Source organism: Corvus cornix, chromosome 18 (genome assembly GCF_000738735.6).
Source record: "Corvus cornix cornix isolate S_Up_H32 chromosome 18, ASM73873v5, whole genome shotgun sequence".
NCBI lineage: Eukaryota > Metazoa > Chordata > Aves > Passeriformes > Corvidae > Corvus > Corvus cornix.
Window position 1 is genome coordinate 11,544,543 of NC_046347.1, and position 16,373 is coordinate 11,560,915.

At 61.8% G+C, this 16,373-nt stretch overlaps 1 protein-coding gene across 5 annotated transcripts; it reads left to right on the forward strand.

Annotated features, from left to right (window-relative positions):
* The first annotated feature begins 536 nt into the window (after positions 1 to 536).
* CEP131 (centrosomal protein 131) lies at positions 537 to 13,069 on the forward strand. Of its 5 annotated transcripts, none has more exons than XM_039562021.1 (27): positions 537 to 640; positions 1,990 to 2,182; positions 2,817 to 2,902; positions 3,701 to 3,815; positions 3,923 to 4,041; positions 4,144 to 4,257; positions 4,344 to 4,508; positions 4,699 to 4,816; positions 5,586 to 5,702; positions 6,354 to 6,522; positions 6,654 to 6,754; positions 6,877 to 7,059; positions 7,421 to 7,615; positions 7,723 to 7,860; positions 8,161 to 8,286; positions 8,366 to 8,482; positions 9,378 to 9,407; positions 9,836 to 9,938; positions 10,178 to 10,379; positions 10,618 to 10,725; positions 10,823 to 10,940; positions 11,081 to 11,155; positions 11,240 to 11,382; positions 11,666 to 11,843; positions 11,944 to 12,086; positions 12,695 to 12,755; positions 12,833 to 13,069. In XM_039562021.1, the coding sequence occupies exons 2-27, from the start codon at positions 2,012 to 2,014 to the stop codon at positions 12,899 to 12,901; spliced, it is 3,264 nt and encodes a 1,087-aa protein (XP_039417955.1). In that variant the 5' UTR covers positions 537 to 640; positions 1,990 to 2,011; the 3' UTR covers positions 12,902 to 13,069. The 5 variants fall into 5 exon arrangements, with proteins under 5 accessions (XP_039417955.1, XP_039417957.1, XP_039417958.1 ...); XM_039562023.1 differs by having other exon boundaries at positions 6,675 to 6,754; XM_039562022.1 differs by having other exon boundaries at positions 554 to 640; positions 7,424 to 7,615.
* The last annotated feature ends 3,304 nt before the right edge of the window (positions 13,070 to 16,373 follow it).

Below are 16,373 nucleotides of genomic sequence, written 5' to 3' on the forward strand. Positions count from 1 at the left end.
CCCAGCTCTCCCCTTACCCCAGAACCCCCTAACAGCTCCGCTTTTTCCCATGGCCCCCCAGTACTCCCATGACCCCCCCTGCCCCATAGATTCCCCTCTCCAACCCACCTCCCTCAATAGCCCTATGACTCCCCCATCTTCCACGGCTCCCCCCTCCCCATAGCTCCCCACTAGCCCCAGTCCTCCTCTCAGCTCCCCACTATTTCCATTTTCCCCATTTTCCCCCCAAAAACCCCATGACGCCCCCCGCCCACGTGGGCCAAGCCCCGCCCATTTCCCCCGCCTTCCGAAGCCACGCCCCTTTCCTTCCTCTCACCCCATTGGCTCACTCCCTCTAAGCCCCGCCCCCCACCGCCAGCCGCGCCCCCGCCTCCGTCCCTCCTTGTTCCCGCCCCCTTTTTCCGCCTCAGCCAATCGCGTCTCTTCCCCCGCCCTTCCCTCCCTTCCCATTGGTCGCTGGCCGCCGGCCCCGCCCAGTGGCTGTGGCCGGAGCGCGGCCGTAGGTGAGGGGCTGGGGGCGTTTAATGGCGGCCGAGCGGGGGCCGGGGGAGCGCAGGGAGTTCCAGGGGGAGCTGGGACAGGGCCAGGGCCTCGCTCTCGGCATCGCCCCCGGAGCGAGGGGGGTCTCACCCGCGTGTGGGTGCGTGGGGCCCATTGCCGTGGTCGTGAGGGGTTGGGATCTGGCGATTTGGGGCTTGGGAGAGCTTGGAGGGTTTGGGGTCTGGGCTGGGGGTCTGCGGGGATTGGGAGTTGGGGAGTTCTGAAAGAGTCTGGGTCATGAGGGGCTTGGGGCCTGGGGATATGGGCTGGGGTCGTGGGGTGCTTGGGCCTGGGTGTTCTGGGGGTCCTGGGGAGGGGTCTGGGGCTCGGGGGGCTCTTGGTGGAGGTCTGGGACTTGGGGGGCTTGGGGCCTGGGGATGGGTGTCCTAGGAGGTCCTGGGGGCATCTGTGCACTGGGAGCTTGGGCTTGCACCTGTGGCTGGGGTTCTGGGCCTTGGCAGTGGGGGAATTTTTGGGGTCTGGGTTTTGGGAGCTTAGAGGAATAGGTGTGCGACCTGGGTGATCCTGAGGAGCTCAGGGATTTGGGAGCTTAGGGGCCAGGGCTTGCCTCTGGGTCATAGGGGGGCTTGGGGCCGTGGGGCTTCAGAGCTAGGGAGTCTGAGCTTCAGGGCTTTGAGGGGCTCGGGGTGCTGTGCTGGGCCTGGGCTCCTGAGCCCTGCTTTCCTGCCGTGAGCCCAGCGGTTTCCATGAGAGCCGTTTGTTTCCCCAGGCTGTGGAGCCAGAGGCATTGCCGAGGGCTTTGGTGGAGCCCTGAGAGGGGAAGCCAGGGCTGCCAGGGGAGCGGGTTTAGGGGCAGTGTGGGTAATAAATGTAAAGAAAAAAGTGATGTGGTCTTTTCCTGGCTCAGCAATGGGGCTGGGGAAATGCAGAGGGGAAAAGGTGGGAATGTGCTGCCCCGAGCTGGGAGGGGGCCCAGCCCTCCCTGTGCCCCCTGAGAGGGCAGGGACACTTCCAAATAAACCCTCGGCAGGGATTGGGAGCTGGGTGGGCGGAGGATCCCCTGGGAGCTGCCCAGGTGGTTCTTCAGCATCCCAACCTGATGTGGGGTGAGCTGAACCTCCAGCCTGCACAGATAAGGCCGTTCCGGGCCCGTGTGATCCTCTGGCAGCCGTGGGCTGTGTGGAGTGAAGGAGCCCGGGATGGGGAGCAGGGCTTTTCCCTCCCTTTCGTCCTCTGCTGGAATCCCGGCCCATAAATGGGACAGCAGCTCATGGGCAGCCAGAGTGTTGGGTGAAAGCAGTGAGGAGTTCACCCGGAGCCTCTCCCGGGCTGTGCTTGGGGTTATTTGCCATGCGGCAATTTGGAGGAAGGTGTTTTGTGCTGTTGGAACAGTTCCAGCACCGTGTGCCGGTGTTTGCAGGAGCCAGAGCGCCTGGTTCCAAGGCTGGATGCTCCATGCCTTCCCCTCTCTCTGCGCTGTGCTTCCAGGGCTCCTTCCTTCTGCTCCAGCATGAAGAGCACCCGGAGCTGCTGCTCCGTCCAGAGCTCCGATGTCGCAGACCTGATCCTGACGGGGCTCCCGGCGCCGGTGTCGCGCCGCCCCGGCAGCGCCTCTCCTGCCAAGCTCATGGCGCGCTCCGTGTCCGTGGCTGCCGACAGCAAAGCCAAGAGGAACGCCCCGGTGAGCCCGTGTCCTTCCCCCCGCCTGTGCCAGGGCAGGGAGTGCGTGCCTGGGATTTGGGATGGCTCCGTGCATGCCGTGGTTCCCCCAGCACCAGCCCGGCTTTGTTCTGGCACCGCCCTCGGCGGTCGCTGCTCGTGGTTCTCTGCTCGATGCAGAACAGCAAGTAGGGAGCGTCAGGATTCCCTCTTTTCCCTTCCTCGCCCTTCAGCTCCCTGCACCAGTTTCCGTCTGGAAACTGCCGATTTCCTGGTGTCTCCTGCTGGGATGTCAGGCCCAGCCTGCCCCTCATGGAGCACCCCCTGTTCCTGCCGCTCCTGAGTGGGGGTTCCCCAGAGAATGAGCCCCAGGTGCTTTCTGGGCTCCGTCAGGATCCAGCAGCAGACAGTCTGTGCTCCATGCTGAGTAATCCCTTGGCAGCATTCCCGTGCCCTTGTTCCCGGGAGCTTGTGCTAAGGAACGTGTTCCTGCTGGCTCAGCAGTGCCCGAGCGAGGTGTCATTGCCCGCTGCCTCAAGGAGAGCTTGGCAGCCCTGGGGCAGCGAGAACTCCGTGTCCCGCTGGGTGAGGGGGTGGGGGAGCCTGCCTGTGCTCCTCCTGAACGTGGCTGCTGGATTTATCCCTGCTCTCCGCAGGAGGATGCGGGATCCCGGGCCATGAACAACCTGCGCAGGTCCAACAGCACCACGCAGGTGAACCAGCGGGTGAACAGCTCACACAGGTACAGCTCCAGCCACGGACGTGTGTCCATCCATCCTGTGGGTGCCCCTGGGGGACACCCCACCCCTGTGTCCAACCTCCCTGGTCCTGTGGGGGAACAGGAGCCTTTCCAAAATGTACCCTGAGTTCTGTTGTGCACACCAGGAGTTAAAGCCTGGCCCTGGAAAACCAAGGTCTGGGGCTTTGGTTATTTTTTTGAAGAGGAGGTCCCTTGTTTAGCGTTTCATAGGATCACAGAATGGCCTGGGTAGGAAATGACCTTAAAGTCCCATGCAGGGACACCTTCCACTAGACCACATTGCTCCAAGCCCTGTCTAATCTGGCCTGGGACACTTCTCTGCCAGAGAAGTGCCCATCTTCTGTGGGCAACCTGTGCCAGGGCCTCAGTGTCATCACAGGGAAGAATTTCTATTCAGGGAAATGAAGTGTATTTCTGTGGCTGTCACAAAAACCATTCCATTTAATTCCAACAGCCCTCATGGACCCACCAAGGCCATAACTGGGCTGTGTGAGGAGACAAAAGCTCTCTGTTCCCAATGCCTTCTGAGTTGGGATTTTCTGTTCTCCTGTTGGTCTGTGCCCATCCCTATCACCACACACCACCCTCAAACCCAAAGCTCTGTGTAAAAAGGAGTCATTTGTGGATTTTGTGGCCGTGTAACAATTCTCCAGCCCCTTTGTCCCCTTGTGTCACACTGGAGTATCCAAGTGCCCTGCATGGCCAGAGTGTGTCCTGTGGCTGTGAGTTATCCCAGAACCCTTGTTCTCTCCTCTCTGCCTTCCCTGGGTCTGGCTAAAGCTCGGAGCAGACAGGAGACTTCCTGGCCTTCTTTGAGAGCGATCCAGGAGGAAGGAAGAAACTGGCAACTCTGAGCAAAACTTCCCCAGAAAAGAAAACCACGTGGAATATCCTGGTGAGGACAGCAGGCTCTGGGAGTGGGTGGGCCAGGCCGGCTCTGTGCTCCTGGTGGTGTTTGAGGAGGTGGGTTTAGTAGCCTTATCCCTGCTGACTCTGTGGCAGGATGACCAGCCCCGGGCATTCCCGGGCCCCTCCGGCTCCCACGGCCTCGAGCCGCCCGCGGGCATGAGGAGGAAGGAAGCCACCGTGCTCCTGGCTGCCAACTTCACCGCCAACAACAGGTAGGACAGGGGGTCCTGAGCAGGGGTGGGCAGAACTGCATGGAGAAAACACCCGGAGAGGGGAAGGTGCTGCTCCTGATGCTCCTGTTCTCACCACACAAGGAGCAACAAGGGCGCGATGGGCAACTGCGTCACCACCATGGTGCACAACAACTACTCCACTGCTGAGAAGGGCCCTGCTCCCAAGAGCTCCAACCAGGCTCCCAGTTCCCTCAAGTGAGTGTGGGGGCTCTGCAGCTGGGCTGGCCACGGGGTCGTGTGTGGCACAGGACAGGGCTGAGTGGCTTCACCTTCTGTCCCAGCAATGTCGTCAAAGCGACCTCGAACGAGGACGGGGAAGGCAGCAGCAGCTTCGTCAAGTCTCAGAAGAATTTCTCCAGCAACAACATCGTGACCCGTAACAACAACAGCAGCAGCAGCAGCAGCATTCCCCGGAGGAGGGAGGTGACTGAGGAGGAGGCCGAGAGGTGAGGGAATGGGCAGGAGGACGGTGCCAGGAGGAGTGAGGAGCTCCAGGGGAGCTTGTTCTTGTCCTGTGGGATTTCACACTGGGGAAGGGCCACTCTTAGTGCACCTGCAGGTCCCGGTACTGTGGGGAAGGCGCCTGTGCTCTGCTGCCCCTGGGGCCATGCTGACCCTCCCTCCCTGTCCCCACAGGTTCATCCAGCAGGTGAACCTGGCTGCTGTCACCATCCAGCGCTGGTACCGGCGGCACTCGCAGCGGCACAGGACGGCGGCTGCGGCTCTGGGGCGCCTGATGGCTGCCAAAAGGGAGGTTGGTCCTGTGCCCTGCTGTGTAGCCCAGACTCTCTGACACGCTGTCCCGCTGGCCGCGCAATTCGGTCCCTTTAGTCACCAGACCTGGGCTGTGAATGTCGAGGGGGTTCTGGCTTTGCATCCAACCAGCCCCTCCATGGTCCAGAGAGCTGGGGAGGGTCCTGTTCCCTCAGAGCACTGCTGGCTGTGTCCAGGGATTAGCCTGGGCTGGGTTCCAGCCGGAGCTGAGGTCCAAGGGCTCAGCACCACCCGGCTCCAGTTCCCCCAGCCCCCTGCCTGGGAGCAGGCAGACACTGGCAGTAGCAGCACAAGCCTCCCGTAATTGCCATTGTCTGGGCCACACTGGTGGCCGGAGAAGGGATGCCCCATCTCGGCTCATCCTAATGAATCCCTAATGAGGTGGCTTGTTAGAGTGATGACGTTTCACAGCTATTTGTGTTTCTTTGTGTTCAATTATTTATCCCAGTAATGAAAAGCTCCCTTGCTCTTGTATGTGAGTCTGTTTTTAAGCCTTGTCTCCTTGGTGGTTGCAGACCCAGATGATGACATAATAATAATAATAATAATAATAATAATAATAATTGCACTGAGGATCTAAAGAAAATGAGCTGCTCCAAAGTGGAGCTGTGCCAAGGGCTCCTCACCTGCACAGAGGGGAGGATGGAAAGCCTGGATATGGGGTGACCCAGGTGTGGGTGCCCCTCACACTTCTCAGTGGTGGATGCTGGAGAACTCTCAGTAACACTTGTGATCCTCCTCTCTGGAAGGAAAGGCAGCAGCGGATGGAGGAGGGGAACATCCTGAATTTGCAGGAGAGGAAGGACGAGGAACGCCGGAAGATCCGAGAGGAGAAGGCGCGCCTGGCCCGGCACGCTGCCATCCAGGTAGGGCCAGGGCCAGGCTGTCGTGGCCTGTGTGACACCATTTGTTGGCATCATCTGGCGAGGCAGCGAGAGGCCTCTCTGCATCTCCAAGGGCTTGGCATGGGGCAGGATCAGAGCCAGCCTTGGAAATGGAGCGCTCCCTCTGGAGATGGAGGTGCCACAGAGCGGTTTCCTGCTGTGCTCCTGCCAAGCCTTGGCAGCTCGTTCTGAGCTTGTGAAGACAGTGCTGGTTTCCATGTAGTGCTCAGGAAAATGGTGCTGTTGAGACAGGGAGACTCCAGGCTCCTTGGAATGGCTGAGGATGTGCGTGCCCTGGGAATGGGACCCTCCTCAGGAGCAGGGTTCCTCCGGAGAGGGCCGAGTACTGCTCCGTGTCCCTTGGCAGGAAGCAACACGTCATTGTCACCCTGCTCTTGCAGCTGGTGGTGCAGATGGGCTTGGCACAGGCTGCAGGAGTTGGCAGTAAAGCTGGGGATGTTTTAAACCCCAAATTTTCTTTGCTCTAATTGGAATCATGTTCCATCGGGGGGAGATTGGGGGAGACACAGCAGTGAGCAGCTGGAGGATGCAAAAACGCTGCCACAGCCTTGCAAACACAGGCTTGTGCCTTCCCAAAACTTCAGGGCATCGATGGCTCCTCTGTCCCTGCAGGAGCTGCACCAGAAAAGATCCCAAAAGGCCTCGGAGATGCAGCACTCAGCAGAAGAGCTGGTGCTGGTGAAGGAGAGCAGGAGGGTGCCCAAGAAGAAGCCTGGTGCCAAACCTGCCTCAGCCAGGAATGTCAGCCCGGCCAGCAGCCTCACCAAAGCCAACAACACCGGTGAGTCCCTCTGGCATGCCCCAGAGTTCTGGGAGTGAGGGGAAGGAGGGGACAAGGCGCTGTTTGCTCTGAGGAGCTGCTTCCCAGGGGCTGGCTGGGGCGAGTGTCCGACAGCAGTCTGGTTCCTGTAGAGGCCAATTCCCCCTCGGCAGCCACAGAGCCGGAAGGAAGCGGCCTGGCAGCTCTTGGCTCCGTGCCCTCACAGGACCCCGGGGCAGAGGACAAACTGCAGGTGGGTCTGGCTGTGCCTCCTGGGTGTCCTGGCAGCAGCCGCTCTGCCAGCGTGACAGCAGAGCCTTTGCTGGTTTCTGGGGAGACCCAGAAAACTCTCTCACTCTCTCATCTTCTCCTTAGGATATGAGCTCCAGGGAGGTGGCTAACGAGGACCTGGAGACAGCAGTGACTGCTGGCAGCAGGGCTCCGTCCAAGGTCACACTCAATGAGCTGCTGGACACACTCCGGCTGCTGGAGGAGGAGCCGGAGCTGCTGCCCCCACCCAAGCTCCTCAAGAAGGACAGATATGCCTGGATGGACAGGGTGAGCCGAGGGATGGGACTGCTGTGTCCATCCTTGGACAGTGATGGCTGCCTGGTGAGCAACGGCTGGGCACTGCCAGGGAAGGTGGTGGAGGAGCTTGGAGTGAGTGATGGAGGAATTTGGAGGTGGAGATGGAGGAGTTTGGAGGTGATAGAGGAATTGTTTGGTGCGTCAAGGGCTTGGACATCTGCAAGGAACAGCAAATCCATGCAAGGGCTGGTGGTGGGACAGGGTTGAGCCCAGAGGATGAGGCTGGTTACTGGGCTGCAGTGGGAGGACTGGGCTCCAGTGATGGAGAGAAGCCAGCACCTCTTCTCCCGAGCTTTCCCCTGGGTGCTCATTCACCACGGTGAATTCCCAGCAGGAGCCCAGCTCCAATTCCCTGACTGCTGATAACTTGGAGAAGTTTGGGAAGCTGAACCACTCGCCGGGGGTCCCCGAGGATGGGGCTCTGCTCTCAGAGGCCAAGCTCCAAAGCATCATCAGTTTCCTGGATGAGATGGAGAAGTCGGAGCAGGAGAGGCCCAGGTCGGCTGCCTCGGCCACGCAGCGGGAGGTGAGTCCATCTGTGCTGTGGGACTCTGGTGGGAATCATCCCCATCTCCCTGTCCTCACTCCAAGTGGTTCCACCACCTTTTCATCATGCTTTTTCTGCTGTGGCAGGGCTTCCTTTTGGAAGAGGAGCTGGCTCACGTGGAGCAGGTGTCGGCTGTTGCTACGGAGGTGACAAGCTCCATGATGAGGCTGAAGCTGGAAGTGGAGGAGAAGAAGAGAGCCATCAGCCTGCTGCAGACTGCTCTGGTGTGTCAGCCTTGCATGTGGTTCTCCGGGATATGAAGCATGTGATCAGGGTTATCCCTTGATTTTACAGAATTATGGAATTGTTTGGGTTGGAAGGGACCTTAAAGATCATCTAGTGGGGAGCCCCTTCTCCTGGGGCTGAACTCCCTTCTCCTCTGACAGAACTCCAGGGAGGCTGGATGTTCCTGCTGACAGGGGTGGGAAATGTGGGCACCAGGGCTTTGCTTTAGCTCTGTCCCTCATTTTCCTGGCCTGATGGTGATTTCCATGTCGTGGCTGTTTGATCCCTGCTCCCCACAGACTCAGCAGCGGGAGCTGACCGACCGCCACGTCAAACAGACCAAGAAGGAGCTCGGCCACCAGCTCAGGCTGCAGAGGGAGCAGTATGAGGCAGCTATCCAGAGGCACCTGGCCTTCATCGACCAGGTAATCCCTCATCCCAGCTCCTGAAGGCAGAGGCTGAGGTGGCTGCACCTGCCTGATGCCGGCCCCTTCCCCTGCCCAGCTCCTCGATGACAAGAAGGTGCTGAGTGAGAAATGTGAGGCTGTGGTGGCAGAGCTGAAACAAGTGGACCACAAGTATGGCCAGAAGATCACCCAGATGCAGGAGCAGCACGAGCTGGTGAGGGGACAGGGAAGGTGGGGGGACATGTGTGTCCTGATTTTGCTCAAATGGGGCCTCTGCCCGGAGCAGTACAGTCTCTGTCACCTCAGTGGGATCTTGACACTCCAAGGAGCTCTTCCCTGTGCACAGGAGGTCCCTGTCACCACGGAGCTTTGTCCTGGCTCCCCAAAAGGCTCCCGTCCTCTGCTGCCCAGAGCCAGGAGCGTGGCATTGACCAAGGGACAGTGTAAGCTCCCAGGCTCTGCTCAGAGAGATCCTTCCCACACATCTGGCACAGGGTGCCCAGAGCAGCTGTGGCTGCCCCATCCCTGAAAGTGTCCAAGGCCAGGTTGGACAGGGCTTGGAGCACCCTGGGCTAGTGGCAGGCGTCCCTGCCCATGGCAGGGGATGGAACTGGAGAAGCTTTAAGGTCCCTTCCGACCCAAACCATTCTGTGATTCCATGATCCCATGTAAGCAGAGCTCTCCCAGGCTGGGGGTGACCGGGGTGTGATGCTGGCACAAACCCAATGCCATTGAGGAATTTTGCTTCCCCTGTGGATGGAGGCAGTTCAGCTCGCCCCATGCCAGGCCTGGTAGGAAGGCAGCACCGCTGGGCTTATCACAGCTCTGCCATCCCAGTGCCTGCTTATCCTTGACCTTGGAGCTGAGCTCATGCCTGGCCAGACCGTGGGGGTCCCTTGGTCTCCGGAGCAGGCTCCGACCCTGTGGCACGCTCCTGGCCAGTCCCTTGGCATGTCCCTGTCCCTGCCCCTTGAGCTGTGTCTCCTCTCACCACCACGGACTCCTGCCCAGCTCCGCCCTGCCCGTGGCTCCCACAGACACGGCTGTGTGGATTTGCCTCTCCCCCACATTCCCCTTCTCTCTCCATCCCCTCCTTTCTTTCTCCCCAGGTCTGGCGCACTTTGGGCCCCTTTTGTGAGGTAAATGTGGTCTTTGCTCTCTTTTGTGCCTTGCCCTCTGTTCTCGTGCCCTGACCTGCTCTGGCCCTGCTCCAGCCCCTGCCAGAGTGCTTTCCGTGGCAGGGAGAGGGAAGGCTGGAGAGGAAAGCACCATCACACAGGGACGGATGGGCTGCCCCGCATGCAGGGACCCTTGGCAGCCCCCAGTTCCCCTTCCCTCTCCGTCGGTGCTCTCATATCTTGGCAGTGAGCACTTTCCCAAGGGGATAGAGGAGAAGGCACTAGGAGAGTGTGTGGCCACTTCTCTGGGCTGGAAGAACACACCTGGCCAGGGCTGTGCCTGTATCCATGCGCAGCTCCACAGCTTCCTTCCCAACAGCCCGGCTCCCAGGCTCCCAGGGCTTTTCTCTCCCAGCTTCTCTGAGGTTTTCCCATTTGCTTCCAAACAGGAGATTAAGAAACTGAAGGAACTCATGAGTGCAACTGAGAAAGTCCGACGGGAGAAGTGGATTGAGGAAAAAACCAAAAAGATCAAAGAAATCACTGTGAAAGGTACGGGCAGGCTCCCTCAGCAGCAGGTGGAGCCGGGACAGCACCAGGGTGGTCCAGGACAGATTGGGAAGAGCTCCTTGGTGTGGGCAGTGTCTGCTCCCTGTTTTTGGTGGAGCAGATGCCAGAGGGCAGGAAAACCCCTCTGTGCTCATCCCCCCTTCTTACCAGCCCCTTTGAGCCGGCCAAGGGCAGCGGGGTGGGATCTGGGCCGAGCCGTGACCGCCCTTCCCGCTGTGCAGGGCTGGAGCCGGAGATCCAGAAGCTCATGGCCAAGCACCGCGAGGACATCCGGCAGCTGAAGCTGCTGCACGAGGCCGAGCTGCTGCAGTCGGACGAGCGGGCAGCCCAGCACTACGGGCGGCAGGCGCAGGAGCTGCGGGGGCTGCTGGAGCGGGAGAAGGAGGAGCAGAGCCAGCGGGAGCGGGAGCGGGCCCGGCAGAGGTGCGTCACTCCGGGCTCAGTGCTGCCTTGGAGCTCACAGCTCTGGGGTGCTGTCCAGCATCAATCTGCTGGTGGGATCCCAAAATCTGGAGCTCCGTGGGGAGCAGCCCCTTTCTCTTCACCGGCCTCAGGTGGGCGATGCCCCTGAGCCAGGAGCGTCCTCTGGCATCATGAAGGGCAGGGTGGAGAAGAGGCCGAGTGCTCAAAGGCACATCCGTGGAGTGTCTGTGCCCCGCAGGTGTGAGCAGCAGCTGGAACAGGAGGAGCAGGCACTGGAGCTGCAGCGGCGCCGGCTCTATGCCGAGGTGGCCGAGGAGAAGGAGCGGCTGAGCCAGCAAGCAGCCAGGTGAGCAGGCTGGGGGCCTGCGGCTGGGGGCAGCCCTGGGGCCGGGCTCCCATGGGAAGAGGTGCTGGTGTGGATGCTGGGAGCTGTGTCTGTGCAGGCAGCGAGCGGAGGCGGAGGAGCTGCGGCGGCAGCTGGAGGCCAACAGCTCGGCCCTCACCCGGGCGCTGCGGGACGAGTATGCCAAGGAGAAGGAGGAGCAGGAGAGGCGGCACCAGGTCTGGTTCCCCCTCACCTCCAGCCCTTTGGGCACTGGCACCACCAGGCCTCAGACCCCACCGGGGCAGCGCCAGCAGCTGCTCCCAGCCGGCACAGAATGCTCCCAGGGCTGAGCTGTTGTTTTCCCTTCTCCTCACAGGCAGAACTGAAGGTGCTAAAGGACCAGCTGGAGCTGGAGAAGCAGGCCTGGGAGGCCAACTATGTGAAGAAGGAGGTAATGGCAAGAGCTGTCCTCCGGAGGTGCCACCCACGGGCTCTGAGAGGGATTTGAGGCCGCATTTGCTGTCCCTGTTCCCAGGAAGCCTGGCTGCTCTCTCGGGAGCGGGAGCTGCGGGAGGAGATGAGGAAGGAGAGGGACAAGGAGATCGAGCTGGTGATCCAGCGCCTGGAGGCCGACACGTCCTTGGCCAAGGAGGAGTGTGAGAGGGCAGCAGAGAACAGGTGAGGGGGAAAGGGAGGAGGGAGGGTCCAGGTCCTCCAGGGGCTGGTCCCTTTTCCCTGTCCCCTGGGCATCTCTCCAGTGAGCTCTGGAGCAGTGTTAGTGCAGGAAGGAGCAGCTCACAGGGACAAAGTTTACCTCTCACCTGAGGAAGCAGCCCTGGATCTCCCATGGGGCAGCTGTGCCCTTGCTGCTGTGCCCTGGTCCCTCCTGCAGCAGGAAGGGGGCTGGGATGATCCCTGCAGCAGCGGGATGAGCCAGGCTGCCTGTCCTTCCTGCCGGTAGGATCAAGAGGATCCGAGACAAGTACGAGGTGGAGCTGCAGGAGCTGGAGCGGTCGGAGCGGAAGCTGCAGGAGCGCTGCAATGAGCTCAAGGGGCGGCTGGCCGAGCTGGAAGGGGAGAGCGTCCGGCTGCAGGGCCTGCTGAAGCACAAGGAGCAGGAGGTGGAGGAGATCCGGAAGGTGAGCAAGGAGCAGAGCCAGGGCCCTGCCTGACCTGTGCCTGGGTGTGCGGGACCAGCTGTCCCAGGGGCACAGAGGCCTGACTGAGGTGATCCGGCAGGAGTTTGCAGACAGGCTGGTGGGGACGGAGGAGGAGAGTTCGCGGCTGAAGGCGGAGATGGCAGAGCTGAGGGCCCGGCAGCAGCTGGAGCTGGACAGGCTGGTGCGGGAGAAGGACCGGGAGCTGGAGGAGGTTCACAGGAGGTGAGGGAGCCCGGGTGTGGTGCAGGAGCTCAGTGCTGCATCCTCAGGAATGGCTTCCAGCCCTGTCCAGACAAACCGGGCCGAGGAGTCTTGCCCGAGCCGGCTGCTGCTCAGACACCCTGAATCCTCTGTTCCTTGTCGCTGCTGGCCTGCTCTGTGCCATCCTGTCCCCAGGGCTGTTCCTGTCCCTGCCTGCAGAACATGAGTGCCAGGAGAGGCCAGTGGAGCACAGCTCTGTCTGTGTTCCTCCCTGGCAGGAGCCCTGGCCAGGATCGGTGTCACCTCCTGGGGGCTCTCCGAGGCTCACACACAATACCTGTGATGGCAGCCACAGTGATCTTCTCCAGAGGGGCAGGGCCCAGGGTCAGGGCACAGCCACAGAGGCTGAGGGCAGCTGGGACATCCCTAAAACACTATGATAATTAGGACTTAGGAAGCTAATGTGCCTTTCTTCCTGTAGACCAGTCAGTCCACACTACCCAGCACCCAGCAATGCAATAAAGGTGCTGCCAGGTGTGATGGCACCTGGAGCCCAGCTTTGGCTGGGGGAGAGGGGCTGAGCTCCCGGGGCTGAAAGCCCGGTGTTTGGCCCCCCATGTCCGTGTCAGGGTGAAGGCGGCAGTGCTGAGGAAGGAGGAGAGCATGAGCAGCCTGCGGAAGCAGTACGAGGTGAGTGAGGGCTGCCCCGCCCTGCCCGGCTGCGGCTCTGCCGGGCACCGCGAGCTCTCCCCTGTGCTCCTTTGCAGGCGGCCGTGCAGAGAGCCAACCTCCTGGAATCCCTGCTGGAGCAGCAGCGGCAGCTGGCCACGGAGTGACCGTCCTGCCGGGCAGGGAGCGGGGCTGGGGTCAGGGTCAGGCTCTCCCCTCCCTCTTCCCTCGTTCTCCACAGCCTGGTCCCAGTGCGGTGGCCGTGCTGGGACACTTGGTGGCCTTTAGATGTTTGGGAGTTTTGTTCTGATAATAAATCTCTGCTGGTTTCTACAGCTGTTTCTGTACCTGTGCACGTCAGTGCCAGGGCATGAGTGGCTCCTGCTCGAGGTCTGTGCCCACTCCCACCTTCCCGACCCCATTCCTGCATCCCAAGACCCTCCCTTGCTCCGAGCGTGCCCAGCACCCCTATCTAGGCCTTGCTTCCCGTTCTAAACTGAAATATCCAGTAGGACGCAGGGAGGCAGAGCCAGGGCAGGATGTGATCCCACAGCCTCTGCTACCTGCAGCTTCCTCAACACCCCCTGACAGGGCCGGGAAATGCCTGGGCTGGGCCGGTGGCATCTGTTTCCTCTCGGCCGGGAGCATGCAGCCGCTCTGTTCCCTCCCCCGGGCCGGGGCTCGGAGCGGGGGCCGGCAGATGTTTTCTCAGCAGAGTCCCGGGTGTTTCCCATCCGTCCTGCTGGTCCTTGCGCTCGGCTGGAGCTTCGCCCTGCCCTGTGGCAGCACTGCCAGAGCCCCCACGGTGACATGGAGCCGCAGAGGAACCCTCTATCACCCCAGGAAGCTGCACAGGGGCTCGGCCACTTCCCGACGCTGGCGTTTGTCCCAGCGCGGGCTCCTGGCTGCAGCTCCCGGGGCCGGTGTGATCCCAAGGCAGCCCATGGATGGCCCAGATCCCTGCCCGTGCTTTGGCACTTGATTTGGGTGTTGTGGGGCACGAGCAGTTCCTCCAGCTCCGGGGCAGGGACACAGAGGGTGGCTGGGGTCCTGCACAGCGGAGCCATGCCCGTGCGCTCTCTGTTCCCAGGCTGGAGCGCTCATCCCGGTGTGCCGGGACAGGCCGGGCACGGCGCTTGTTCCGCTGCTTTTCCAAGGGGTGTCCTGAGCGCCGCTTCGGCCCCCGCCCTGCACAGCCCCGCACGGGCCGGCCCGAGCCTGTGCCAGCGGCTGCGGCCCCGGGAGCTCTGGCGTGGCAGAAGGGGGCTCAGCCCCCTCGTTGCCCGTCCAGGAGGGCTTGTGCCTGTGCCCCGTGGATCCGGGGTAGGAGCCAGAGCCCCGTCCGGCATCGCCGCTGCGGGGTGAGCACCCACCCCCGGTGCCCGGGGTGTGCCCGGCGCTGCTCCCGGCGTTGCTCCCGCCGCTCCCCGGGGCTCCGTGTGCTCCCGCATCTTCCCGGCCCCTCCCCGGCATCGCCCGGGCTAATTTCTAGGCCAGTGCCCGGTTCAGGCATGAATAAATCAGCGCCGTTGCATAACGAACATGCTGATTTTCACCGGATGGCTGCGCCCGCGCCCACCGCCCGCACCCCGGGGGTCCCGCGTGCCACGAGCCGTGTCCCTGTCCCCGTCCCCGTCCCTGTCCCCGTCCCCGTCCCTGCCGAGCCGCGGCACGGCGGGCGCTCAGCCAGGCTGGCGGCGACTGTGCGGCCGCTGCGGGCTCTGCCAGAGATCCCCAATTAAGGAGCCCCTCTCCCCCCGGCTCCCCCGGGATTAGCGGGACGAGCGGGGCCCGTTGGCCGCCCCGTGGCCGCGGGGCCGGGAAGGAGGGAATCGCGGCTCAATCTGCTGTCTGCCCGGAAGGGGATTAGCTGCAGCCCCAGACAAATCAGCCGGGAAGCCGGCGCAAGTGGCAGGATCCGAGCAGGGTAATCTCCCTTTGGGAAGGATCTGTAATCTCCCCTGCTAATTGGGGCGGCGGCAGCGGCACTGCCCGGACCGGGAGGGGATGTCAGGGGACCGGTGCCACCCTGTGCCTCTGCTTGGGGTTGGATCAGCCCTGCCACCCGCCCCGACCTCAGGGCTGGACCTGAGGGGCTCCCTGGGGCTTTGGGCCTCGATTCTCCTTTGGGATTTTCTCTTTTACAGCCACATTGGAAATCTGGTGGGAAGCAGGACAAGCGACAGGGGGCACAGGGCGGGCGGTGGGTTTGGGTGACTGTGACAGAGCTCAACCCTCCTCCTGGATGTGGCAGGTGGGGCTACTGGGGGTGTCACCTGGGCAAGGAGGGTGCTGGGGCATGGGCTGCTGCACTCGGTGTCCCAGCTGAACTGGGGATTTCAGGTCTTCTCAAGGAGGGCAGGGTGGCACAGCAGGGCTAGGCAGGCACACACTCCATTCTCATCCCCCTATCCCATCCCTATCCCACTGCCATCCCCAGGCCATCTCTGTCCTTCTTTCCCATCTCATCCTCACTTCCATCCCCCCCAGTCCTCATTCTCATTCCCATTCCCATTCCGTCCCATCCTCATCTTCCTCCCCATCCCACCCTCTCCCAGACACAGGAGGGAAGGAACACTGGGCACTGGAACTGCCACCCCCAACACAACATCCGGGTGATTTCACCCCCTCCCACTCACCGAAGCCCCCCTGCCCCTTGCCAGTGCCAGGAAGGCCTCAGCTCATCCTTGTCCCACCCACATTGGGACCAGCTGAGCATGTTTGGGATGCTGGGGATGGCTGGGCCCAGTGGGTGCCCGGTGCAGGCGGGTGGGTGCCCGGTGTGGGCTCGGCACAGCTACCCACCCCCGTCCCGCCTGGCCGTGACTCAGCCGGTGCCAGCTCAGACGCACGTGGCCACCCACTCACACAGGACCACGGCCAGTCCAGAGGGCAACAATGGCACCAAAGCTCCGAGAGACCCCAAATGCTCCTGACACACACAGACACTGTACCAGGTCAGTGCCACCTTTGCTCGGCTACTCTGACACCCAGGAAGGCTCATGGAGGAGCTCAGGGTGTCCCACATGTGGGGTCATGGCCTTTGGGCATCCAGAAGGGACCAGGGACCCAGTGGGGAGGGGAGCAACGGGGTGCACCCCAGCCGGGGGTCTCCAAAATGAGTGACGGGGCATCAGCAGCCCCCTGCTACCCCTGGCAGAGGCACTGGGGGATCATGTGGGACAGAGCTGCTCTGGAGCAGAGAAATGCGGAGGCAAGGGAGAAGGGAGAAGCTGGCTCCAGCGTGTTTATTCTCCCAGCAGCCGGTAATTTTTCCAGGCCTGTATCTATTTGTGGCGACGTGACATGTGCAGCGTGGTGCTGTTCTGTGCAGGCTTGAAGGCTTGTAAAAAATTAATCGTGTACGCAAAATTTGGCTTTAAATATTCAAACTGGTGGTGGGGATGTGCGAGCCCCGTGCTCAGAGTTGAGCCCAGCGAGGGGTGGGACAAGGGCCTGGATGGGGGTTCCCAGGAACGGGACGGGACAGGATGGGACAGGACTGCCCTGCCATGACCCTGGAGGAAAGTCCAACCTGGGTCCCAGGTGGACTCTGTGACCAGTGGCACTCACAGCTTCACCAAGCTCTGGTTGGGAGCTGCCAGGGGTTGTGGGTGAAGCCGTGGGATGTTCCCTGCC